The 26,951-nt window shown below is 37.2% G+C and overlaps 2 protein-coding genes across 4 annotated transcripts in view; one reads left to right on the forward strand and one right to left on the reverse strand.

Annotated features, from left to right (window-relative positions):
* The window catches only part of Pdgfd (platelet derived growth factor D), a 226,231-nt gene that overhangs the window by 90,175 nt on the left and 109,105 nt on the right, over positions 1-26,951 (forward strand). The window lies entirely within an intron of this gene.
* Ddi1 (DDI proteasomal shuttling factor 1) lies at positions 23,470-24,717 on the reverse strand. Its single transcript, XM_076843821.1, has one exon. The coding sequence runs from the start codon at positions 24,715-24,717 to the stop codon at positions 23,470-23,472; it is 1,248 nt and encodes a 415-aa protein (XP_076699936.1).

Raw genomic sequence — 26,951 nt, forward strand, 5'->3', positions numbered from 1 at the left:
GGTAAGTGGAATGCTGGTTAAGGAATCATTTTTGTGTGGCAGAAAAACAAACAAACAAACTAGGTACTGTCTAGGATTTGAGTAATGGTAACTTTGGGGGACAATCACTGACACCACCCTACGCCCCCAGTTCCAAAGAAAATTTCAAAGAAAAGCTTCTGGTGCCTCCCCTGCCTTAGAAATCTTAGCTTTGACTAGAAGGGATGGTGTCTCTATTGCAAAACATTCTATGAAACACCGCCAAGAATGGGAACAGAGAGCAGGGACAGAGACAAGCCTGAATTATACTAGGGTTGGAAAGGTCAGTGCCTGCCTGATCTGGAACATGTGAGTTTTCACATTGCAACTACTCAAAACAGCAAAAATGCCACAGAACATTAATGTAAAATGTAATGGAAGTCCACACACTGTATTTCATTGTGATCTGTACCACCTTTTGTTGAACTATTCATCTGTTGATGGACACTTGGGGCTTCTGTCAGTTTAAAAAATTAAGGCATCCATGTTTTTTTTTTCCTCCCTGTCTTATATGGGTAATAAAATGCTTGTCAGGATACTATCACATTGTTAGTTATGTATGTTGCAATATCCTCTCCTGCTCTGCCTAGACTTTTCACTTTCTTACTTTGGTGTCTCTTAATTGGTTCAGTTTTATCTCTTTTCAACCTTTTTGATTGGTACTTTTAATAATAATTTTTAGCCTATCCACACATCATAAAGAAATTCTCTGTTTTATAGGTTGTACAGTTTGATCTTTTATATTTTGACCTATTATTTTTCAGCCATAAAGGGAAATGAAATTCTGATAAATGCTATGGCGTGGATGAAACCTGAAAACATTATGCTAAGTGAAATTACCAAGATACTAAAGGACAGATATTGTATAGTTCCACTTATATGAAGGACTTAGAATACCCGAAATTCATAGATATAGAAAGTAGGTCAGAGGTTAAACAGGGAGTGGGGAAAATAGGAAATAGGAAGTTATATGGTTTCTGTTTGAAGTGATAAAAAATTGTGGAAATAGCTAGTGTTGATTACACACTGAAGTGTGCACTAAAATTGGTAAAATTTTATATTAAACGTATTTCACCACAATTTTTAAAAATTAGTAGTATAAAATGTGAAAAACTATTGAATTGTACACTTTCGGTCAGTGAATTCTGTGGTATGTTAATATCTCAAAGTATGTTTTTAAAAGCCCACATATATAATAGGTTCATTCATTCATCTAATAAAGGGGGTATTAAGCATGTATTACTCTGCTAATAAGCTGAACATGCAAAAATGTGTATAGAAGTATTACTAGTGAACCAGTTGGACTTCCCCTTGGCTGCCATCCTCAGCAGGATTTTACCATGGGCAGAATAATTACACTGAATTAGCAACTCAGAGGCAATCTTATAGCTCTTCCCCATTCTATGTTGAGAGGGAATAAGTGATACCTTCTCCATGCTTAACCCCCTGATGGGTGCCCAGGTTCACTATCGACTGTGTTCCTTCAGACTTCTGGGCAGCTTCCTGATAGAGAAAACTGTGCTTCCCTGGTGTAAGGGACTGGTAAAGCACAGGAAGGAGGAGGTCACATGGATCAGAATGGAGTCAAGGTCGGAAAAGTGCAGCTATACCCAAATAGGCCTGGATGCCTGGATCCTCTGTGGGTTGCTGATCTGGACAAAACCCAGATCTAGATGTGAAGGTTCCAGGACACATTCAAAATGTGATTCATAGCGTAATGGATCAGTACAGTCCTTTACAGCTCTGATAGCACCTACTTTTGATGCAAACCCCCATTAGTTGGGTTTTGGGGATGGCATTCTGACATTATAAATAGCAAGCAAGCAAAAATCCAAGTAAGGTTTAGTATATTGTCTTTCAAATGACATTTTATTCTGAAGTCTCTCCTTAGGTCATCACCCATTCAAGTCAATCTATTGCGGAGGCCACATCTTCTATATAGTGAAATCAAAACTGATATTTAAAATGATATATTTCAAAGCAAACTTACATTTAGAAACATCTAGGTGTAAGGCACTTTGCTGAGGGTTAGGAAAATGAAGATATATAAGCTAGAATCCTCATTCTCATTTTAATAGAAGAGACAAATAAATGCCATAGTGGTACTATCCTGGAAATGGATGAAGTTCTCTGGAATACAGGGGAGAAATTATTAAATCAATGCCATATAGGAGCAGAATATTCAGGAAGGAGGGTTGCCCAAGCTGTCTTGAAGGGTGAGTTGAAGTTCCTTAGGCAGACAGGCTTCTAAAGAGGAGAAGAAGGGGTGGGCAAAAAATATGAAAAGTGATATTAAGTGGGAGCTTTCATAATGTAAATTGAGAAAGGTCAATAAATTAAAGAATTGAATCTGCAGTAACTGATCTCAAAATAATAATACCGTAGCAATCTAAATGTTTATGAGGAATGTTCATCTGGGGAAAAAGGAATCTCACTTGTAAAGAGGTGTTTTGTGTCTATTTTATCAAAACAATGGCTGATCAAAGTATAAAGATGTTTAAGAATTATATGTTAATGATCGTGCTGACAGTAAAAGAAAAAGGTCTTTATTATTTCAGCGAAAGATACATATTTAGATTGCATTCATTAGGAATGTTTAATATTCATTTTTCCCAGGGATTTCAGACTTTTGAAGGACACACAGACACACCAATGTTCATAAAACTTCAGAAAATAGCATGGGTGAGGCCCTGGATTCAGGTCCCAGCAACATAATCAAATAACATAACAACCGCCCCTACTCTAGTAAAAAAGCTTCAGTCGGACAAATATACTCCCTTTGGATATTGATTTTTTTTTAAACAGCTTTATTGAAGTATAACTTACCCATAATAAAATTCATCATTTGGGGGTATATAGGTCAAGTGTTGATAAATACGAACTGTTGTATAGCCACCACCACAGTAAAGATTTAAAAGATTTTTATTACCTGCAAATGTCTCTAGCTGCTTTTTTAAAGTGGGTACCCACCCCCGTGCTCTGGAAGACACTGGTCTTTTTGTTTTGCATTTTCATGAGTGTCACATAAACAGGACCATGCGTTGTTTAGCCTGTGTGTCTGACTTCTTTATTTAGCAGAACACTTTGCAGATTTATCTATGTTGGCATGTGTATTTATATTCCTTTACTACTGTTGAGTGATTTTTCCACTGAATGGCAATCACCTGTAATTACATTTATCTATTCAAATGCCCATGAACATTTGGGGTTTTCCAGCTTTTGGCTATAATGAATGAAGCTACTATGAACATTATTGTCCAGGTTGGTTGTTGCCATTTCTTTCTGCAGGTATGCTAAGTATGTGTTAACCTCATGAAATTTCCTAACCATTTTCCATTGACTGATTTTTTGCATTCATGCCAACAATGTAAGAGAGTTCCAGGTGTCCAGAACTTTGCTAGCACTCTTTCTTGTCAGTTATCTACGTTGGTGCAATTGTTTCATTTTAGTCAATTTAGTAGATGTATCTTGATATATCATTGTTGCTTTTTAAATTTGCCCTTTACTATGATTGATATTGAGCATCTTGTATTTACGTTACACTCAAATCTCTTCCTTAATGAACTATCTTCAGATCTTTTACTCATATTGGATCATTTTTTTATTTTGTCATTGAATTGTAGAAATTATTTTAAAAGTTTTCATTCGATGAGAATATTTTCTCAATTTCTTTTCTATATGACTCCTGTTTTTTGTGTTCTAATAATCTTTTACTTTGTATATTGGCTAATCTTTGTAACAACAATATTTTCCCATGCTTTCTTCTGAAAGTTTTATAGGCTTTACATTTAAGTCTATGATCCATTTTGAGATGATGATGATGATGATGATGATGATGATGATTGGTTGGGTACAAGGTGAGGCTCTAAGGGCTCAAGTTTTGCACATGCTGTTTCAAAATTTTTTAGGAAAAGTCTTTATTGAATTATTTTTATATCTTTGTTAAGAATCAACTGACCACCTACCTAAGGGTCTGTTTTTTAAGTCTATTGTAGTCTACAGATACATATAGCTGAATCTTTGCTAAAATCAAAGTATCTTGGTTACTGCAGTTTTATATTGAGTTTTGAAATCAGTTTCAGACTTCTAAATTTGATTTTCTCTTTCAAAATCATTTTAACTGGGTATAGTGGCACATGCCTGTAATCAATCTCAGCAGCTCAGGAGGCTGAAGCAGGAGTATAGTAAGTTCAAAGCCAGCCTCAGCAACTAAGCGAGACCCTGCCTCAAAATAAAAAAGGGCTGAGGATGTGGCTCAGTAGTTAAGCACCCCTGGGTTCACTCCTTAGTACAAAAAAAAAAAATCATTTTAACTTTTCCAGGCTCTTTGTTTTATGTGTAAGTGATAGAGTCATGTTGTCAATTTTTACCGAAAAGAAATTCCCGTTGGGTTTTAATTAGGATGACTTTTGCTTCTGTATATCAAATTATGAAGGATTGGTGTTTTAACAATACTAGATCTTACAATTCAGTGTTAAATTTTCATATCAATGCTGTGTAGTTTTCTGCTCACAAATGTTGCACATATTTTGTTAGATTCAACTTTAAGAATGTTGTTTTAGAGAAAAAATTTTAAAATTTATTTTAAAGTATTCATTGCTAGTAAATAAGAATGCAGTTAATTTTTGAATGAAATGATTGGCTTAAACTTTTTATCAAAATACAAATATGAAAATATATAATTGTTTTAAAATGCAACTTTTATGATGTATTTTTTCTTAGATGCCACTGTTATACTGTAAAGGGAGAATTTGTCTTTAAGCCATGATGGTTTGGGTAACACTCAAATAAAAAGTCTTTTTACTTTAATCCATAATTATAATTAGTGTTAGAATCTAAAAGTGATATGAGATGATTTTTAAAATTTTGTTTTTTTAAATTTCTAGATCATGAGCAAAACAAGACACATATTTTCTCCAATTACCTTTCTCCAATTACTCTCCTAACCCTGTCCCCATCAGAAATCTTTGTGAAAGGTGGAAAATCCCTTGTTAAAAGTAAGGTGACCTTAGAAAGGGCAGCTTGGAGCAAAGGAAATAAACTCAGAAGCCAAGCAGTTCTGGGAGCTGAATCTCAGCTCTTACCTCAGATTACTGGATGACCTTAAATTAATTAAGTCCCTTCTCTAAGTCTTTAATTCTTTCTCTGTTAAAAAATGATAATACTTTCTTCCCAAGGTTTTCTGAGGTTAAACAAGGTAATAAATGCAAAGGAATTTGCATGTTTTCTGGCACATTATTAGGGTTCAATAATAGTTAGCTTCTATTCTATTTCCTTCTTGACTGCTGCATTGGATTCTAGAACTGCTAAAACAAGTTACCACAAACTTAAGTGGCTTAAAACAACAGAATTGTGTTCTCTCATAGTTCTGGGGGCTGTTTGCAAGGTGTTGGCAGAATTGGCTTCTTGCGGGGGAGGGAGGCCTCTGAGGGTCAGTCTACTCCATGCCTCCCCTTGTTCTAGAGGCTCCTGACAATCCTCGGCACCCCTTGGCTTGTAGCTACATTACATCTCTGCCTCCGTCTTCACGTGCCATTCTCCTTTGTGTCTCGGTGTCCCAAATCACTTTCTCCTTTCTCTAACAAGGACTGGTTTGGATTCAGGGCCTATCTTAAAAACAGAATGATCTCATTCCAAGATCTTTAATTAATTAAGTCTGTAAAGGTTTAATTAATTAATTAAGTCTGTAAAGGTTTCCAAATAAAGTCACATAGGTACCAAGGATTAAGACTTAGACATATCTTTTGGGGGGACACTACTTAAATCACTAAAAATGTTCAGATAAAGAATAACTGAATATAAAGACACTACTCCATGTTAAATATTCTGTCATTTTTCAGCAAACATTAAAGGACAGAGAAGCTATAACTTGGACATATGATGCATTTATATTTGTACATAATATGAAATGAATGCTGATTATTATGTCCCTCTTTTTATTTATATTTTTAAAATATTTTATGTTTAATAGGTTTTATATAAGTTAAAACAGATATAGGTTTTGGAGTAGGGATTTTTAGCAATTTTATGTCATGGATTATAGATTAACCTTTTAATTTTGAGTTTGGGATGAATATTCTGAGTTTGCTTGTTGATTTTGCTCATTATTAGGCAAATTATTTTAAAAGGAAAGAAAAAAATGTTAGTGAAAAAGAACATACTCGGAGTGTGTGTGTGGGGGGGGCATTCTTTTTTTTACCCTTACATCAAGAAAGTACATCCGAATGAAGAGAGTCTCAAAATAACCTTTTTATGGCAATAATTCCACCATGCTTGTGTTTCAGTAGTATTTTCTCTTGCATGTTGTACCACTGGAGTTGTCACCTCCAAAAGACAACACACCAGCATCTATTATGTCATGGTAGCACAAATCCTACAGAGGTTTTCCCAAGTAAGAAATATTTTAAGTTGATCAACTTAATAGTACATATCAGATTTTTTAAATAATAAAATTATAATCAATATTTGACATTTCTGTTAATTCTTGAAATATTTTTTTTCTATTACTACCCAAAAGTGATACTTACTACATAGATCCAACTATGTATATACTGTATTTTGACTTCAATATTTCTTTCTGTTTCTTGTAAAACAGTGGAGTTTGAATTACCTTAGTTTTGAGGGGAAGATGACCAGAGTCTCATTGGAGGGTTCTTCTGCCCAGAGGAATCCTGTTGGGAAAACATAACGGCAGATGCACCCCAGAGAAAAACCCCAGCGTGGCGTCTAACGACCCTCTTTCTCCTCTTTGTTTCTTTCACTGGCGGGAAACATTCCCACTGGGGCCAACATTCAAATCCTGCTGGTGGGAAGCCTTAGCCCCAATTAGAATTAACTTCTTGGGCTCCGGAACTGACATATAGAAGAGCTTGCCAATAAACGGGCGACCTGTTATCTACCTCAGCCCCTGCTACCTCTCTTAGACCTATATAAACACACAGCCTTTTGTAATAAAGCGGAAACCTCTTTGGTGGTCTGTGTCGTGTGGTGCGGTGTTTTTCTAGTCTTACAAATCCAAGCCACACTAAATACCACTCGAAATCTTAATATCTCAAATAATTAACAAAAAATAAAACACAAACACTTAGAAATATATTTTCAAAAGTGAAGTCCTGGATAGATCTAGTCCACATGGGTTCCTGAACTAGACAAAGACGAAATGGCTCCTGAGCTGTATTTAAGAGGGTACATCAAAGGCAGGGGTAAGGTTTCAAGGGTGGAATCTTATCTCAAGTGCTGTGTGGCATCTTAGGCAGAGCTTGAGGGGAAGGTTCACCTGCATCAGGTGATCAATCCCTGAAGGAGTGCTACAAGGAGTTCCCAATGCCAGACCTATGCCCTCAGGAGGCTACTGTGTGCAACAGTCCACACCCAGCTCATGGACTGCTCTGACACCTTAATCCCTTAAGAAAATCAACAAAGTTAAGAAAATTTTACTTATTTACTCACTCAACAAATATATTTTTCTATCAAACATGTGGAGGTGAATAAGACTGACTTAGAAACACACAGGGTCAGAATTCAAATGCAGTCCATGTGATTCTAAACTCAATATTCTTTCTGAGAATTAGCTACTGCTAATTCTGTTTCTTTTTGTCATTTTGGTCTTTTTGTCATGCTAATATCTTATAAATGAATCATTTGAAATGAACAAGTGTTTTGTGGTACAGTGGAGTGGCATATCCTATTCTCTGCCAGGGAGATTCCTTTTTTTGTTTTGTTTTTTTGTTTTTGTTTCTGAGGTGGTAGGGATGGAACCCAGGGCCTCAGGCATGCTAGGCAAGCACCCACCTTTGAGCTACACCTCTGACCCTGGAAATTCGCTTTTGAATATGCAAGACCCCTGTGTAAAAGCCTCTTGAGGAATAGATACACATTGTATTTAAAATTGTAAATTGAAAACAATGATGCTATTTGCATTATATATTGTAAGTGATAGGCATTGTTATTCTTAGTTTAAAGGAAAGAAATTAGGTTTAAAAACATTAAGGAACCTGCTCAAAGCCTTTGAAATATTGATCCTTGCTCCTTGTGAAGTGGTCCCTCCTCTTGCCCAAGACATTTCCCTGCACATGTGGATGGTTTGTCATCTCCTGTCCCAGGGTTCTTAATCTGGTACTCCTCTGTTTCCTTGTCTCTACTCTGTTTCCCATTACCTAGCAGCTTCTTAGGCATTTCAGCTTACACAAGTATCTCCCATCTAAAACCAAGTAAATACTTTTCCCTTTACTCTTCTATTTCTCACCGGCTAATGTTCTATTTCTCTTCCTCTGAAACAAAATCATTTGAAAGCTGTATTTGGCATCACTCCTTTTCTCCTCTTTTATTTCCCACCATCTCTATCTTATTTTCTCCCTTGCTATTTATCATCTTTTGCAAACATTTTGCCAGTCTGATGCTAAAAATGACACCCTATTGCCTACATGTTGTTTTTATTTCTAGTATGGTTGAACATTATTTTGTATCCTTTACCCATTCATTCTCTGTGTGTTGTGTTGCTTTTGCGAGTATTTTTTCTGATTTATTTGTTGTAATAGCTTTATTTCTCTTAAATGATCACATGTTTAATGGGGAAATAGAAGATTTCATCACTTTGATCAACATTGGGCAGACTTAAGTAGCTAATACATGATCATGAGTCAAGGTCATCAGGGTATGTGTAGATGAAAACATTGAGCAAACTATTAAAGATATTGTGTAAATACGCAGTTGTAATTTTACCAAAACTTTATTTACCAGAAACATGAAGTTTTCCTTCTTTGTGGAAATCAGTTCCTGAGAGTCAAAATCCAGTGATGAAGTAAACATGTGATTTGGTTTGTCAGCATTTGCTCTCTGGAAACTGACCGGTGTGTCTAACAGTGTTGTGCTGGAATGATGGTTGCTGTGGGCTTCAGCAGTTTATCTTGTGAAAACATCATGCCTCCTTTTTTGCTGGCCTTTTTTACTTTTTCTATAATTCATGAATCTTCTACCTTCATAAATGTCTCTGTTCTGCTTTTTGCTAGACTGTAAATCTCTTTTATGTGTGGTTTGTGGCAAAGTAGCATCATGACGAAGACTGCCCTGAATTTTGGAAGCCTCAGGAGTTTGGGGCATTGTTCCATCCAATTTTATAGATTCATCAGATTTTACAGTGAGCATGTGTTGTTTTGTGTCTCAGCATTATGTCTGGTTTGATTTCTTTGTGTTATGCAAATGTTTATAAAATCCCACTCTATTGAATATATAGGCTCTTGTTCTGTACTTTGTGTAACAAATACAATGAACCATATTTCAAAGAGTTGACTTGGCCCCACAAATGCATTTTTGTGTGAATGCAATTTGGTCTTACAGATGACTGAATTTACAGTAAAGGACTTTATATATATCTATATATATATACACACACACACATATACTATATATACTATATATTATATATACACATGCACACACACACACACATATATATGTACACACACATATACACACACATATATTTATAATTGATCTTTAATTTAAACCTATTACAGCTGTTTAACACATTTTTATAAGAGCAGTATATATATTAGTCTCTTTTTGGTTACTATTGAGACAATACCACAGATTAAGTTAGTTATAAGGAAAATTAGTTTATTTTGTCTTTCAGTTCTGAAGATGAAAGATTGAAGGGGATACATCTGGTGGTGATCTTTTTGTTCGTAATGTTCCAAATGGATGCAGGACATTACATGGCAAGAGCTGGGGAACATTCATATGTCTCTTTTGGTCTCTCTCTGCCTTCTTATAAAGCCACCAAGATTCAATCATGGGGGTTTTGCCCTAATGACTTCCTCTAATTCCCCAAAGCACCACCTCTGACTACCATGATCAGGTTGAAATTCCCTCCTTAATGCCTCACAGTGGGAGTTATATTTCAGCACATAAAGTTTTGGGGGACACACTCAAACCATGACAGTTTATCAGTCTGAAGCATTATGTTCTAGAAACTCTTTAAGAAACCTTAATTTCTGCAGTAATTAATGCCATCTCACTTGAATTAAGTAAGTAATATGACCACACTGCATTGCAGTCCAATCTATGAAAAGACAGGCACAAAAAAAGAGTTGAGTTTCATTTATTTTGCATAGTGCCTTTGCCCAACTTGCTAAAATACAAAAGAGAACAAAATAATGCCTCCTTGGAGGAAACTTTATACATTGCAAATGGACTCCAAGCTTCTTAGTATTCTTTCTTTGTATTCAAACTCTTGCAGTATAAAATGGGCCTGTTTTTTTCCCCTCAGAGGTATTATTAGGAAATCAAGTTAGATTGCTACTCCACTTCAGCTCAATAGACTGCAGTTCTTCAGGGGAGCACACCATTCCAGGCTTCATAATAAGAAAGTATTTGTTCAATTAAGTCATGAGCCCATGAACCAAATAGGAAAAGCATAACTTATAAACCATAGGATAAAAAGTAACACTTCAGTCTAATATTTTATCACATAAAGGACTTCACTGTGCTTCTGACATTGAATAAAATACAGACATTCCATACTAGCTATCGTTAGATTAAAGACCCCACAGGGTCTTCCTGATGATAAGCTATCAGGGAAGGAAGAAAGTTTTGGTGAAGCTATAAATTGGAAAAGGAAGAAGAAAGATCTTCTCTGAATTTTTCTAGAGCCTATTCAAGGCATTTCATGCAAAAGCAACCAGTCCTACAAGCCCTGGTATTGATGGGAGTGAGAGGCTATTGTCAGATCAGGCGAGGCAGGCAGCCACCAAAGGAAGCAGATTTAAAAAGGCAGCTGAACAGGCTTTATTGAGATATCACTCCCGGGCAGAACTCGATCAGACCCACAGAGGGGACAAGGGAAGGGTCTGAGGAGAAACCGTGTGGAAGCTCGACCGGACTTTTATGGGGCTTACAGCAGGAAGGGAAGGGCTTGGGACAGGAAAAGGTGTTTTTAGGGTCCCTTGCTCCCTTGGAGTTGGTCAGGGGAGTTGGCTGAACTCCAGGATTGGCCAGGAGGTCCTGCTGATTGACAGGTGTTAGTTAGGAGATCTGGCTGATTGACAGGCATTTCTGCTGGCATCTGATTGACGTTCTTTTCGGCGCAGGCTGCTTTGTTCTAAGTTGCCACTAAGTTACCCCAAAGTCACCACCACGGACCTAACAGCTATCAGTTTAGAAACAAATTCATGATAACTCCAAGAGTCAATAAAATTGATACTAAAACCAGAAACAACTACCTGCATCTGTGTCAATCACATTATATTAGCCTCAACTGAACATAAACAAACAAAACCCACAGAGTCTTGCAATTCTGAAATTCTACAGTTTTTTTTTCTTATGTGTGCACTTATTCAACAGACATTTACTGAGTATCTCCTACATCATAGATAGCATGCCAGGAAATTCCAAAACTTTCAGCTCATTAATAACTAATGTATTTTACTTATTGTCTTATTAGTAAAGATCTAAATGTCACTTTTAAAAACAGGGCTTTCCAACAATAGCATGTTCAGTTTCCTGAAGAAATCCTGGTTATAAAATTGATTAAATGAGGTGTTTTTTGCTCTTCTTTCCTTAAGATTTCTATTAGTCAGCTTTGGATCTATTTAGCTAAATTTCTATGGACTTTATTTGTTGCTGCCACTCAGAACTGGAATGCCAGTTCATGTCATGATTTGAAATTAATATTACATTTGAAAAGCTCATGGGCTTTAGCCACAAAATAGATTAAAGTACTGATTCTTGCTATGACAGGGCTGAGTCTGGAAAACATTATGTTAAGTGAAAGAAGCCAAATACAAAAAGTCACAGATCGTATGATCCTATGAAATGAAATATCCAAAATACATAAACCCATAGAGAGAAAATGCAGGTTGATGGCAAGGAGCAGAGGAGAGTATGAAGCCATTGCTTGATGTGCACTGGATTTCCTTTTGGAGCCCTGTAAATATTTTGAAACTAGGTAGAGGAGGTAATTGCAAAACATCATGAATATATTAACCTCTACAGAATTGTTCACTTGTAAATGGTTAATTTTATGTTAGGTAAATTTAACCTCAATTTTAAAATTGTACCAGAAAAACGTTTTGTTTTGTTTTTAATTTTTTACTGAAAATTAAAAAAAAAAACACACACTGGTTACATATTTGTACCAATATATTTGTTTATATTCTACAAATGAAACAGTAGTTTCTAATATCTGGCAGGCATTTTTATCCAATAAATGTCAATAATAAAACTGTTAGAGAAGTGCTTAATTGCTGATTTTGTTTGTCAGAACTCACCATCTTATTACTAAGGATTTTCATCTAGAATTGTGTCCATTTGTCTGTCTGGTTATCTCACCATACTGTTGCCTTCCTAGGATTTTGTTTCTTCCCAGGAACCTCTAGATTTGTTTCCACTTACAGTGTTACTGTGACATTGGAAGCTCGCTCTTGGAGCAGCTTCCAGGGAAGAGTCATTTTTGAAAATCTATTCACATGCTTCCTCTTACACATCATTAATGAAGGTGTCAACCAGAAAGGTCACTAACAGCAATGCTTGCTGCACCCCACTGATCATTTGAGTCGAATTTGATATATTGCCTTTAATAATTGCCCTGTCCTTGTCAACTAATTCTCAATTCATGTTGGAGGCCTTGTGGTCAATACAATTATGATTAATTTTTCTCATTTTATGGTAGTAAGATATTATCTAACACCATATTGGTGACACCTGAGACCCAAACTTTCTTTCTACATTTGGTTGTTATTGCTGGCAGCACTTATGTTTAATAGATAATGACAATGATTTCCATAGTAATAGAGGGCTAAGTTTTTATTTCTGGATTACCCCATGCCAGCTCTTCCTTTCATTGTTTGTAATCTGTGGAGTGTACCACGGCTCATTAGTATCTCTAAGGCCTGAGGAAATAACAAGGGTATACTCAACTTCTGTTCATTTTGTCTGACAAACAACCTCTTTTTAGTCTAAAAAAATACTTTGGGAGACAAGAGTGAGGATTAATAGTGGTGAATTAAGTGGATGCATGGTTTATATGAGCATAAGTACTTTCCCCCAAAATATGCACCTAAGGTTATAATCAGTGTCTAAGAGTTGGGAGGCCCTGGGTATGATGCTGTGATCCTGTCTTTCTTGACAAGGGTGGGGACCATGGAGATTTGGGAGGGGTAGTTATTTGTCTCCAGGATTCTTCAATCCACTAAAGGCCATCGAGAACCTCTGTATTTGGAGCACTGAAAGCTGGCAGTCCCAGGGCAGCCCAGAGTTCCCCACACATTTCTAGGCATCTCAAGTGTGGCAGCTCTCACTTTACTTGATGAACAAAATGAGGCTGGAGAGGTCAGGGCCTTGCCTAAAGCACATGTCCAGGAAGTGGTAAATCAGTACCAGAACTCATCCAATGCTCCTTCTGTCAGCAGAGCTAGTTTCAATTACACATTTTGGACTAGAATCTCAAACGAACCCTCAGGATTGGTCTAATATTCAATTACCATTTCCTACTTGGTTTCTTGTGCTCTGTAAGGGCTGTCGGGTACCTTCTGTTACTCCTCAGTCCCCAGTACTGCCCACATCTCCTCACTCCCTGCTTCTTCCTGTACAGTGAAGACAGAAGACAATCTCATCCGCACACTACCAAACCTGCCAGCCTGCCCACACTTGCACCGGGTGCTCTGTCCGCCTTCCTCTTAGCAACCAAGGCTTCTCATTCCTATCTGCAATGCAGTTCCTCCCTCCTGTGCAAGGAGTGCTACTTGAGTTGTTTTGGTTTCTCTTGCAGCTTCAGTCTCTCCCTCCCCACTGGATCTTCACCATTAACATTTTTACATACTGAGCTACCTTTGTCTCAACAGAAATTCTCTCATGGCCCATTTGGCCGCTTCATCTGCCATGATGTTCTGTGGTTTCCTGAGAGAACTCTTTCTTAGAGAATGTTAGTGCTTGCTGTCCCACCTCCTATAATTCAGTTGGCTCCTGAACCCACTTTGGACCATAGGGTCCCCCACCATCCTCACAAGCCACTCTTGCCAAAGTACCCAATGGCCTCTGCCTGCCATCTGTGCTCCTTTCTGTCCTAATGTCCCAACCTGTTTGATGTGGTACCCGCAACATTCTTGGGGAAACGTTTTCTTCACTAGGCTTCTCTGGCATGCTTTTAAAATTCCCTCCTATCTCATTGGTTACTCTTTCTTGACTCCTTTTCTCATTCCTCTTTCTCTGCACAACCTACAGATACTAGATATCGGGTCCAGTCCTCTGCCCTTCCAGTTTTAGCCAAGCAACCAGAGAAAGCTTTTAAAAAAGAAATAAAAAATGATTCTGCCTTTCTTACAGCCCTCAAATAGCTTCCCAGAACACTTGGAATGAAATCCAACCCCTCATTTACAACTGCCCTTACGTAATCAAGCGTCTTCTAGATTATTCTTTACTTCACCCTAACTGCTGGCCTTCTTGCTCTTCCTTGTCACTCCTTGCTGACTCCTGCTACAGTGGTTTCTCCTTCTGTAGGAAATGCTCTTGGCCTACATCTCCCCAAGAATTCTGTTTCTCATCATCCATGTTTCTCCTCAGAGCATCCTTCCCTGACTCTCTTATCTGATTGGTGTCTTTCCTGTTTCTGTCACTTTATTTTACATTATATTGCTTTACTATTAACCTTAGAACATATCTGTACTTCACATTAAACATCGATTTACGTACTCTCATTGAGAGGTAATATAATAGAGTGATAAAGCACCTAGATGCTAGATGCCAAATTCCAGAACGCAGCCAGCCACTTACTAGTTGTGTGACCTGAGACATGTCACTTAACCTCCATTGTTCAGTGCCCTCATCTTTAAAATGAAGATGCCCTTTAACACTTACGTTGTTATAGATATGAGTTAAAATGTATAACATGCTTAAAATAAACAACTCACCTGCTAAGTGCTACATGAGTGGTAGGTATTATCATTATTATTTTTAAATATTTTGAAACTTTCATTGGGAAATAAACTTTGGGAGAATGACTTCTTTGTCATCCTTGAGCAGTGCTGTTTTTGCAATCCCTGCAGCAGTGCCTTATGCAGTGTAACTCGGTATCTAGTTAAAAAGTGAGCAAATGTGTGACTTGCCACTGATTGGACTGATGTCTCAGTGTATTCTCAAACTGTGTTGTGTCCTGAAAACAAGGTATCTTTGGGAATGATAAAGGTTTATTTGTCGACCAGAAGTGACTTAGAATACTTGTAAAGTAAAACATCCAGGTCTACTCTAGTTATCTAGGGTTTGGTAACTTTCCACTGATTTTGGTTTGTGTAAATCCCTTTCCACTCAAATGGACACCATGGAAGGAACAGAAAGGTGCAGAATGTTTCAGGTGAATTAGGACACAGAACAGGAGCAAGTTCAAAGAACTCACTTTGCTATAAATGGAAGAAGAGAGCAGAAGAATGAATGGCAGAATTAGAATTGTGATTATAATATTTAGCTTTATCTGTTTGCTTTTATGGTCATTTATGTGTTCTTAGGAAATTAAATGTTTGAATATTTTCTGTTTGTAATTGAATGTTCATTTATACTTAGTAGATCAGATTTATCTGAGTCCACAATATTACCAGCTACCTGAAGTCATGATCTCCAAAGAACAGGGTTTTTGAATATCTGTGCTTTTTTAGAGGATCAAGTAAATTTACCACAATACAGAAAACTGTAATATAGAAAATGTCCCCACAGGAGAATTCCTTTCAGCTTGTAGAGATGAGGTGGTATATAGAGAGTACAGGAGTCTCAGTGGTCCCCTCAAAAATGTTTACTAGATTATTCACTTGTATTTTGGTAGCAATGGCTTCTCATTTACTATCAAATATATATAACATATTTACCCTTTGCTAAGGACTCTAATGATTTGGCCATCTATGAATGAACATAATACATTTAGTCTGTTTCAGTCACCTTGACCCATTCTGTCATGTCCACTGAAGAATGAATGAATGAAGAACTTACTCTTAGAACCGATTTTAATACACCCATTTTGTTACTGCCAAGTTTTCACACCTTCACAAAACTATTGAAAGTTATAAAGTAACAGAAATTTGGAATTTCAACATGTACCTTTATAGCACTTCTTCATAATATGAAACAGGTTTTGAAAGTTTTCACATGGAAAATTCAAAAGTACATTCTCATAATTCTTACTTGGAATTTTTGCCAAATCACTGAGAAGAGTTTTTATAATTTTCATACATAAAGTTTGAACAGATTTGTTATTGAACACTTCACTAAAATAGAGCATGCACTGCTTTGGTTTCTTGTGCTCGTGAAGACATTTTCAGACCAGACACTTAGGAGTGGTCACGTGGTGAGACTTTGACAGCACAGACCTTGCCATATGGGGACCTAGACTCCTATAGCTATGGCATCGTCAGTGAGATTGTTTTCTGTCAATTATTGCTTTGGGAGTCTAAGTGATGGTAGTTGGCAGTGTTTGAACCGAGAATATCTTTGTTTCTGTTTCACCCCAACTGCTCATCTGTTGTTTTAATTTATGCAGTTATTTCTGATCAAATAAAGCCTACAGCCCTGGCTCCAGAATATTTATATAAGTTTTTCTTAATACCGTTTAATTCTAAACTCATGATGAGGTAGACTACCAATGAAGTTATTAAACTTAATTGTAGACCTGGCTCAACTATAGTAACAAAAGACGTTCCCATGATGTCTTCTGCTTCTCTGTGCCACTCTTCTCCAATTCCCTGAGAACTACCCCTTCTCCCTGGTTTGTTGCCCTTCCAGTGGCAGAGTACAGGTCTGACTTTGCCATTTTGCTTTTCTTATATTGTTTGGCAAACTGGATGTTGTTGGCTGACTTGTTTTTCCTTAGGATGCTCTTGGACCCCTGCTTCCATGGCAACGTGACAGTCTGTTTACAATTTCCCCTCCCTGCTCACAGTTCCTAGACTCCTGACAGATCTGTAGAATCATCAGCCTCTGTGCTTCTCCTTCTCACTCAGAAAAGCTGATGCTTCTAAGCATCATGTGTTGTTCATAAGTACATCTGTTTATCAAAAACCGGCTCATTTTTTTTTTCTGAAATTTGTACTCTATTGTTCAGATATTTCCTTGGAAAAACCCAAAACCTAGGACAAATTCCTTGGAAATTCCTAGGACAACAGGTTTGAGACAAATTCAGTCTATCCCTATCCATTGGGGCATATCAAATAATTCTATCAGTGCTTTTCCAGGATAATCCAAGTTCATAGATTATTTAAATACTGTGTTTATTTTTGGTATATTCTGTCCCCACTTTCTGATTTTCATTTTCTACTCTTATCATTTTTAGTTGAATAAATATATGCCATTTCCAAGAAGTTTTCAAAATTAGATTCTTCAGCTTCAGCTATAGTGTGAACTTTCTTAAAAAAAATATACAGTACTTTGATTAAATTTTTTCAGTATTTCCTTTAAAATGTTTCCCCCTTATAATGTTTAAAATGATTAGCTTTCCAGTCTAGAAATGAGTGATGAATGAGTTTAAATAAGGTTCTCTCTTCTATACAAATACATCATTAGGACATTCTACTTTCAATATTTGGATATATACCAATCATGTGAATCATTGATCATTCGGGCCTATTAAATTTGCTTCCTTTTTTAGAGGTACATAGCATGCTTGTGAACATCTAAATTAAAATTTGTTTTCAAAATTTGTAGAATAGGCAACCATTCTGTTTTGCCCAGGACTGAGGGATTTACCAGAAAACAGGAATATCTGTTTTAAACCAGATAGTCCCAGGCAAACTGGGAAAAGTTGGCCCCTGTAAACATTAGTTAAATCACCCTTAGAGAGAATATTTGACGACTTTAGACATGTCATTCCTAGACATATGTTGAGTTTGAAGGGAAACTATGTGAATTGATATAATTTTGATTTTCCTCTTTATCCCAAGGGATCCTTGTAATAAAGTTCTGATAGACTACAATTTCAGAATGGTGACTGATATTATACAATAAGAATATTTGACAACTTTATTAAAGGGATTTTCAAGGATTTTTAAAAGATTACTTATATTCAAATCTATACATGTAAATATATTGTTAACCTAGAACATATTCCAATTTTATGAAGATGATCCTATTATCGCTGTGTGATGTAGTTGCATGTTTTTTATATAAAAATCAGGTCAAGTTTTGATGAAATGATAAGTTCTCTGATATACCTGGTTATAGCTCAAAGTACCAGTTGATACCAGAAATTGGTTGCTTTACTGAGAAAGCTCAGTACCAAAAATGGTACCTTTCATACCTATAGTTTAGCTCTGATAGGGATTTCAGGATGGTGATTGATGTTGTATGGGAAGAATTTGATGGGGTTAAGTGATTATTCAGCTGGAATGTGCCCACATTGGTACTTGTTGTCTATTTTATTTGGATGCATCATCAATACATCAATTAACAGGAGAAAAATGTACCATTCATCTTCACCTGAAGCATAGCCACATTGCCCTCTATGGACCTTAATGTAGGAGGAAATTACCTTGTGATTTTTTTCTTGAGGATGTTCTTAAAATAATATTTACTAGTTAGAAATATAGAAAAACTGGATTCATAAACATCTTCAGAAAAAGAAAAAAAAATGAAAGAAGCAAGGATGGAAGAAGGGAAATAGTCACTGGAACACATTTACTGCCGTACTAGGAGACAAAGCCATCCCAGGAGTACCCACCTCTGCAGCCCAAGGAATGGATCCTGTGAGGAACATGAGGAATGCACAGAAAGGCTCTTCTCCTTTTCCCTGTTAAAGAGAGTCTTAGAAATTCTGAGATTCTAACAGGTGGTCCCAGGCGAAGAAACAAGCTGGGGTTCAAAAGTAAGGTTGACTCAGACTCTGGTATAAAAGTAATAAAAATATTTTTGTTTTTATACAGTTTTCTATTGTGGGATAAAATAATAAAGTGTGGTGGAATGATAGCTGACCCATGGTTGATAACCTGTGGTTTTACCCTTGGCCCACCCACCCTCCATATAAAACAGTATTTAAACTAAGAACCCATTAAAATCAACCACAATTTTTCTCCCTTTTCCTTTTTTCTTTCTTTCTTATTCCTCTACCCATCTTTAACTTTGTGCCTCTTCATGGGTTTTTCAGACTCTTGCTAACTTCAAAGCACAACTAGGAATGTTAGCATTGATTAATATCTTCACTAACAGTTTCCTGGTGCGAATCCCAGAGCACTCTAATCATTTACTCAAAGGTTTCTTTATGGAATGTTGATGTCAGCAAATGACCTTCTTACAATTGACATTCCAAAGGAAATACAATATTCTCTTAACTAAAAGGACAAGGTTTTGTACCCACGATGAAGATGAATTCATACATGCAATCATCCATTTATGTTTTCTCTTTGGGGAGTGAATTACACTTAGAAACAAGAACTTTTGTGACCTAATATTTTAAGAAGGAGATTAAGATTATATATATGTTCTACTTAATTTTAATAATACGAGTCTTCTAACCCAACTGCAGTAGAAAACATTGCTGTAGTATTGACACACATGCTTATCCCAAAAGTGATTTTTCTTTTGGGTAAAAATAGGTGATTAAGGGGGCATTAAGTGAAACCAATGTTTCAATGGATTTTTAAAAAATGGCTTGTTATTTTAAAAAGGTAGATCTATTTCATCATATGACCAACTTTACTGTAACTTCTAAGAAGAAGAAAGAAAATGACAATTTGTTTTTCTGGGTAGTAAATTTCCAGTTGTAGATATTTACAAGTTGTATGTTAGCAGCCTAAAATTTTAAGAGGAGAATAAGTTTTCTTTTAGTGTTAGTGATGTACATTTTACACATATTGGAAGTGCATTTACTGGCTTGCTTATTTTAAAAATAACCCTAAAATAAAATTATTATTTTTGTACCAGCATATGAATAATTTCATGCCCATGCCTTTTGTTCTGTTGGTTACAAGTCTATCTCCTGTTCTCACTAGGTTATAATTGCCTTGAGGTCTAAACCTGTAACTTCCTGTGCTTCCATATTTATAAAATCATATCACAGGGCTTATTTCATGAGTATTCAGTAAATAATTGTGGAATTTATTCTGACTGCTACTCCATTGTCATTTTTATTGCTAGTAGCTTACTGGTTTCCACAAAATTAGATTTCATAAGAAATTTTTACCTTTTATAAATAATAAGACTGAAGCAAAAAATTTACCTAGTGGAAAGAATTTAGAATTTAAAATCAGAAAGATTGAATTGGGCAATGTAGTAGGTCAGTCAGTGTTTTATAAATTGTGCTGCAGATATCTTGGTAGGATATAATTTTTTAAGTAAAGAGATTAGGAAAGGATAAAATATTTCATATTATTTCTAGAATTTTTTAAAATTTTAGTTCTTTATATATAAATGTATGAAATAGCCAGGTGCAGTGATGCATGCCTGTAATCCCAGCGGCTTGGGAGGCAGAGGCAGGAGGATCGTGAGTTAGAAGCCGGCCTTATCAACAGTGAGGCACTAAGCAACTCGGTGAGACCCCGTCTCTAAATGAAATAAAATAGGGCTGGGGATATGACTCAGTGGTCGAGTGCCCCTGAGTTCAATCACTGGCCCTCCCCTGCAAAATGAATAAATATATGAATGAGTGAATGTGTGTGTGTGTGTATGTTTGTGTTTAATTGAGTAGCAATGCAAAATTTAGGCTGTTGTAAAAGAAATGTTTATAAAACAGATTTTGGGGCATTTGAATGTTTTGAACAATTTTGAGCATGGAATTCCCCATCCACAAAATGGAGTTAATGGTAACTATTTTGGGAGTTTATCTTGAAGATTAATAATAGTAATATATATAAAGTACTTGCAGAGTACCTATTTTATGTAGAATACAAGCAAAAGCTTCCATTTTTTTATCAGACCTAATACATTTAAAATTTATTTGATTAAGACTCTTTCAAATGTGCATAGAAATGCATTAAGATTTTAAATTCAAGAAACAAATTTTTAGAATACTTTCTCATTTGTAAGAGAATGATTTCATAAGAGAATGATTTTTTTAAAAGCATTGCTTAATTAATTCACTGTTTATTGATTTTTTTCTTTGAGGTCCTTGCTTTTCAATTCAATAAAAGTGTTTTTAATTTAATCATCTGTTCACTCAAGTAATATTTTAAAAAGTGAAATAGAAAGACCAAGAGATTTTTGAAGAGAAGAAACTTTTTCTATGAAGAGCAGTTAAAGAATCTGGAGAAAGCATACAAAAAATCCTATGTAGGATAATACTAATTTCATACATGGAAAAGGTTGCCTCATGCCAGAAAAATTAAATGTATTCTTGGCAGAAGGAAGAATGAATATCAATTTATTGAAAGTTATGAGATAATAGAATTCAGCTCAAAACTGGACAGAATTAAACTTGACACTTGTCCTGAATCATTATAACTACCTCAGAATGATGTTTCTCTGAGATGACCCGCAGCATGTGGTCAGACTGCATGTCATCTAAACTGTCTTTTACCTTAAGGATTTTGTGACTATTAGACTGGCTTTTATAGGCCACACATCCTGATAGGCCATATACTAATCTTTTATTTGATATTGTAACATATGCAAATCAGGTATGTTTTGCACAAGTGGAACAAAAAATTAAATCCAAAATGAAAGGCTAAAGATTTTGCATGTTTTCATCTATAAAAGAATCCTTGGGACTAGTGTTGTGGCTCAGTGGTAGAGTGCTCGCCTAGAACATGTGAGGCACTAGGTTCGATCCTCAGCACTACATAAATATAAATAAAAGAAAGGTATTGTGTTCATCTATAACTAAAAAAAAATTAAAAAAAGAATCCCTGATTTTTTCAGGTCATATTTTCATAAACTTATAACCACTTTGCTTACCCCTGATGTTCCTCTGAGCATCTTCCATTTGTTATTAATTTCATTTGTTTTGAGTACTTAATTACAAACATAAGTACACAAGAAGTCTGTCCATCTGGTCATTTTTAGCAGTTCTACTGGTGTGAGTTTTGAAGCAAGTGTAGACAGGATTGAAGGTTGTATGCATGGAATACCTCCAAGGAAGAAAGCAGGGGACAGGGGGAACCAGTGGCTTCTGGAAGGAACGTGCTAATTCTAAAGGAAGATGACAGTATCCCCAAGAATTAAATCAAAAAGGGGTTATGGTGATTATAGGAGAGGATTTTTTTCCTATGCCTTTTAGGGATTGCTTCAAGTAGTTTTACATCTTCTCGGTAAAGTCAAATGACTCAAAGAATACTCTAGATCATAATGCAGTTTTAACACTTGAAAAGTATCTGCATGCTCTTAACCAATTCATAGATGGGGAATTGAGTTGTTAAATAGGTGATTGTATAAGTAATAAAGAGCTAGGATCAGAAAGTAAGCTCTTGACTTTGAATCTGTTTTTCTAATGATAAATAATTGTCCACAAATATTTTCCCCTACATCTGATGGCCACACAGGCAACCGAACCTTTCCTTCAGGTATTTTAGCCAAGGATCACAACTTAGTCTATAATATTGTAATTTCCAGTATCAATAGGATCAATGTATAGTAGGTTTTTCAGAATGGATCATAGAACCGAACGAGGCCTAAGAGGTCTTCTTACTCAGAAATCTCCAAAATGTTATTTTAACACTGAAACCCTTTGTATGAACCAGATTTTAAACTAGATGATCTAGTTCAAATATTGAAATAAGTATTAGGACTCTAGACCTTTCCTGGCCCTATCTCTCATTTTAACCACTATGCAACCACTAAGCTACTAAGTAATACCATAATTAAAAATAATAATTCATTAATTGTTTTACAACTGCATTTTCCTTGAGTGCAGGAAAAAGAAAATTATTCTAGGATATCAGAAAACTCCGCTTTTAAGTGTGTCAAAAATAGCCTTTAGGAGTGGATTTTAGTAAGCATGACTCCAGGGGAATCCAGAGGAAGGGAAGATATAAATTGTAAGTTAATTGGCCTTCCTGCTGCCCCAAATAGACATTTATCAATATTAAGCAACTCAAGAGCATAATTTCTACCATTTCTCATACCTTTCCCAAACAAGATCTGTTAAAATAGACATATTTCTCTGAATATAAAATAATGACTAGTGCCGACATGAAATAGTTTTGTGTAAATGCCTAATAGTGACTTTCTTAGAGACTTCTGCAAAATAGCAGTTCATTTGGACAGGCCACCCTATATTTGACAGAAGAGGCTGGTTTTCCTTTTCATGGATTATCTGAAACCACCAGGAACCTCCAGGGCTTTTCCAGGATGAGCTTCATTGATTCTGAGTAAGGGAAATGAAGAGAGGGGCAGGATCAAGCTATGATTTACATTTACCCATCTGAAAACTTAATCTGAGGCCGGGTTTAGTTGTTACTGATGTTTTTAATGATTGCATTGCCAGTGAGCTCATGTTTATAATCTCCCAGGACCTGAGGCTCCCTTAAGATGGTAGCATATTTATAACCTGCTTCAATGCTTTTTGCGTCCTGAATCCATGACTGAACGTTTCATTTTATCTGGTGCTTCCTTATTTGAAGACTCCTCTTGCCCAGTTCCACTTACCAGCCTAGCACAGGGGGGTAACTCTCCCTCGGGAAGGAAGTGAGTCTGTGTGCCAGTGGTTCCAATCACCAGCACATTTTTCTTCAAATCAATGGAACACTGATGTCTCCTGAGCATATCTAGTCCTAGAAGTATGTCCATGGGCTGCTCCTCGAGAATGGAAAAAGAGCATTGTAAGAAGTCACCTTCAATTTGAATCTGAGACAGATGAATGCGGCCAATAATCCTCTGTGTGCCCACTCCCTTAGCAACTCCGGCCCATCGTCGGTCCACCAGCCTAATTATGTTACATCTCTCAGCACAAGCTTGACTCATGATGGTCATCTGGGCTCCTGAGTCAACAAAAGCCTTCAAAGGATATCCATTCACTTTGCAGTTGACATAGAGCATTGCCACTTGTCCGAAACTCTCGGGGGCCTCTTCCATTGCTATGTTCATGTTTTCTTCGATGTTCTGCTGCCGAATCTCTTCTTCTATTCTGGCTTGAGCATCCAGATCAAATGGATCCGAAGAATAGAGGCGAAGTCTCTCTTGCTCTCTCAAGGATCTTTCCCTTTGCTGCTCCATCAAGACCTGAGAAAATGTCTCAAGGTTTCCGCTGAGCAGTGCTTCCGCCAAGGTTGGGTTGCGTTCCTTCAGCAGGGACAGATCGTGAGGACTGGAAAGCAGCATACTGCGGATTAAAGTGGGGCTGTCCAGACCTTGAGAAGAAGAAGTCATCTTCTCTCCAGAGGCCAGGCCATGGGACTGCTGTACAGATGATGCACGTTTCTGGTGCTGGTGTTGGTGCTGGTGCTGGTGCTGGTGCTGGTGTTGGTGTTGGTGCTGTTGCCTAGAGTTTGAAGTCCCAGGCACTGCAGTCCCACCAAAATCTACTCGGGGCTGGTTTGGGGTCCGTCCTACAGGCCGAGATCCCACATTATCCTTTTGAAGTAAAACAACAACATCGCCGTCTTTGAGTCCATAGGAGCCCAGGGAATAGTGGTCGTCTGCCAAGATTCGCTCCATGTGGAAAATCTGGATCTCGTCGACGGGGACTCCAGACTCAAGCTCACAAAGGACCCGAAAGTTGCAAAGCTCAAAGTCAGGGCTGACCTGGAGGGAGAAGGTTGCCTCAGAGAGGTCCCTTCGCACACAGTACACAGTGATCAGCATGGCATGGGCCCAGGGAGGCCAGATGGGTAGAAAGCATCAGATGGTTCACTGGCTGACTGGAGCTGGTTTCTGTTGATGACACGGCTGCTCCTCACGACTTGGTGTGTTGCTCAGACTCATTCACCTCTCAAAGAGGTACAGCCACTCACCAGTCTGGGGGCTGCCTCCCAGCCTCAGTGCCAGCCACTGGGCCCCATGGAGCCCTGAGGCAACAAGCTCACTTTTATATGTGCCACTGGAACTTAGAATGCCTATTTCCATAGATACAAAGAAACCCAAGGCCATTAGATTCCAAGCCCAAGCCCTTCAAACTCTACTTAATGCATGATATGAAAAGATCACTTCAAGTCTTCCTGAACAGCATATTAAAGTTGACTTTGTTCATAATGGATTTATATTCTTTGTACTTTTATTTATTCCCCCAAACAGTGAGGGCTTGTGTCCTACATGGCAAGAACCATGCTATGTACTTAGTCAGATAGGTCAGGTGTGGTGCCTACTCTTGAAAAGTTTACATTCTGGAAAAGGGTGGATGGGTAAATCGCCAAATCATAATCCTGGAGGTAAGTACTTTTACTAAGACTTGTTCAGTACTCTAGTACTACCAGTAGAAAGGAGGATGTTCCCCCTGCATGTTGAAGGATGGGCATTTTCCTGGTGAAAAGTAGCAAGTCACTCCACACAAAAGGAGCTGCATGTACGACACTAAGATTTCATGACAAGGTCTGTTATTGAGAAAGAAAGGTGAGATGCTCAATGTAATTGGAGAAATTCAGGTCTGAGTTTTAGTGGTAGCTCATGAAGCTGAAGAAGACCATTGGACCAATTTATAAAGTCATATATTGAAGCCAAGGAATTTAAAAGTTATCAATTATCAAGAATCACCACTAGAAGAAGGAGGAGGAGGAGAGATGGAAGAAAGGAAGGGAGAAAGAAAAAGTGTGGAAAAAATTGAGGCTGGTATTTGTGTTTTTTTCATTTAATCGACTAAATAAAGAGGCTTCTTGCAACATATAGAGGACATAGCATGGCAGAAGAGCCCATTAGGAGGCTTTTTCAATCATTCAAGGAGAGAACTGTTGATAGCACCTGAAGACCCAAGGAAACTGAAGTCCAAGCAGTGGAGAAGAAATGGGCTTCTTGAGCAGAGTGGACAAGGACATCTTTATCCTTTGGATGGGAAAACTGTCAGACAGAGAATGTGGATAACAGAGGGTCTCCAAAATAGGAGACTGAGTACAAATAAGCCATTCCCTTGAAGGGACAGGTGAGAACTTTGAGATGACTAATTTCACATTGATTCTGTAGTAAAATGCATACCTCCTTCAAGGTCAGATATGCCTCTCTCGACCCTAAGGCAAAACTACCACCTCCATACCTCACATAGCACAAGCAAATGCATGCACGTGCGTGGGCACACACACACACACACACACACACACACACACACACACACAGTAAAGGCTCTCAGGATGAAGGTATAATATCCTTCTATGTAGATGGTACAGTATTTTCTCCATATCTTGTGGATTATTTCTCACATGAGCTCGTTCCTCCCCAGTATGCGTACTTATGAACCAAAAGATAGTCAACATCCTCTGCCTAGACCTCTTTCTTCATTTCATGTTTTGTCAGAAGGCCTGCACCATTATATAGAGAAGGGTATTGCTCAGGCCAAAAGATGATTATCATCATCATCATCATCATCATCATCATCATCATTGGTTCTCTTTCATCTGTTTGTTTCAAATGAAAGACTGTGTCTCATCTATTTCTCTAATTATCATAATGTTGCCATACATTTGTTCTCATTAGAAATATCGATTAAATGTCAGGGTATGTGCAGCATGTGCTGGATCCTGGGGAGACTGACATGAATGTCAAATCCAGGTTGGTTCTTAAAGGAGTTCGCTCTTGAGAAGAGGACACACACACATTTGGGAGGTAAAACAATAGCATGATAGAAGCCAGCACAGTGTGGGAGAAATCAATATCTGGAAGCTGCAGAGGGCTGTCTGGAAGGCTTGCTGGGAGGACGGGGCTTAGAAAGATGACAAGGAGTCAACCATGCACAGATGAGAGGGGGTGGAGAAATCAAGGCTCCGGAAGAGGCTGGCCTTGTTTGCAGGCTTTAGTAGAAAGGCAGCACCTTGAAACATGAATATTTTATAAAAAAATTTAGGGTAAAAAATATAACATTATAATGTCCTATAGAATATTGAGTTATTTAGAGA

The sequence above is a fragment of the Callospermophilus lateralis genome, chromosome 2 (assembly GCF_048772815.1).
Source record: "Callospermophilus lateralis isolate mCalLat2 chromosome 2, mCalLat2.hap1, whole genome shotgun sequence".
In the NCBI taxonomy this organism is placed as follows: domain Eukaryota; kingdom Metazoa; phylum Chordata; class Mammalia; order Rodentia; family Sciuridae; genus Callospermophilus; species Callospermophilus lateralis.

What these genes read in the sequence shown, in the direction of transcription:
- Ddi1 (XM_076843821.1), bottom strand. Translation starts at nt 24,717, where the DNA reads ATGCTGATCACTGTGTACTGTGTGCGAAGGGACCTCTCTGAGGCAACC.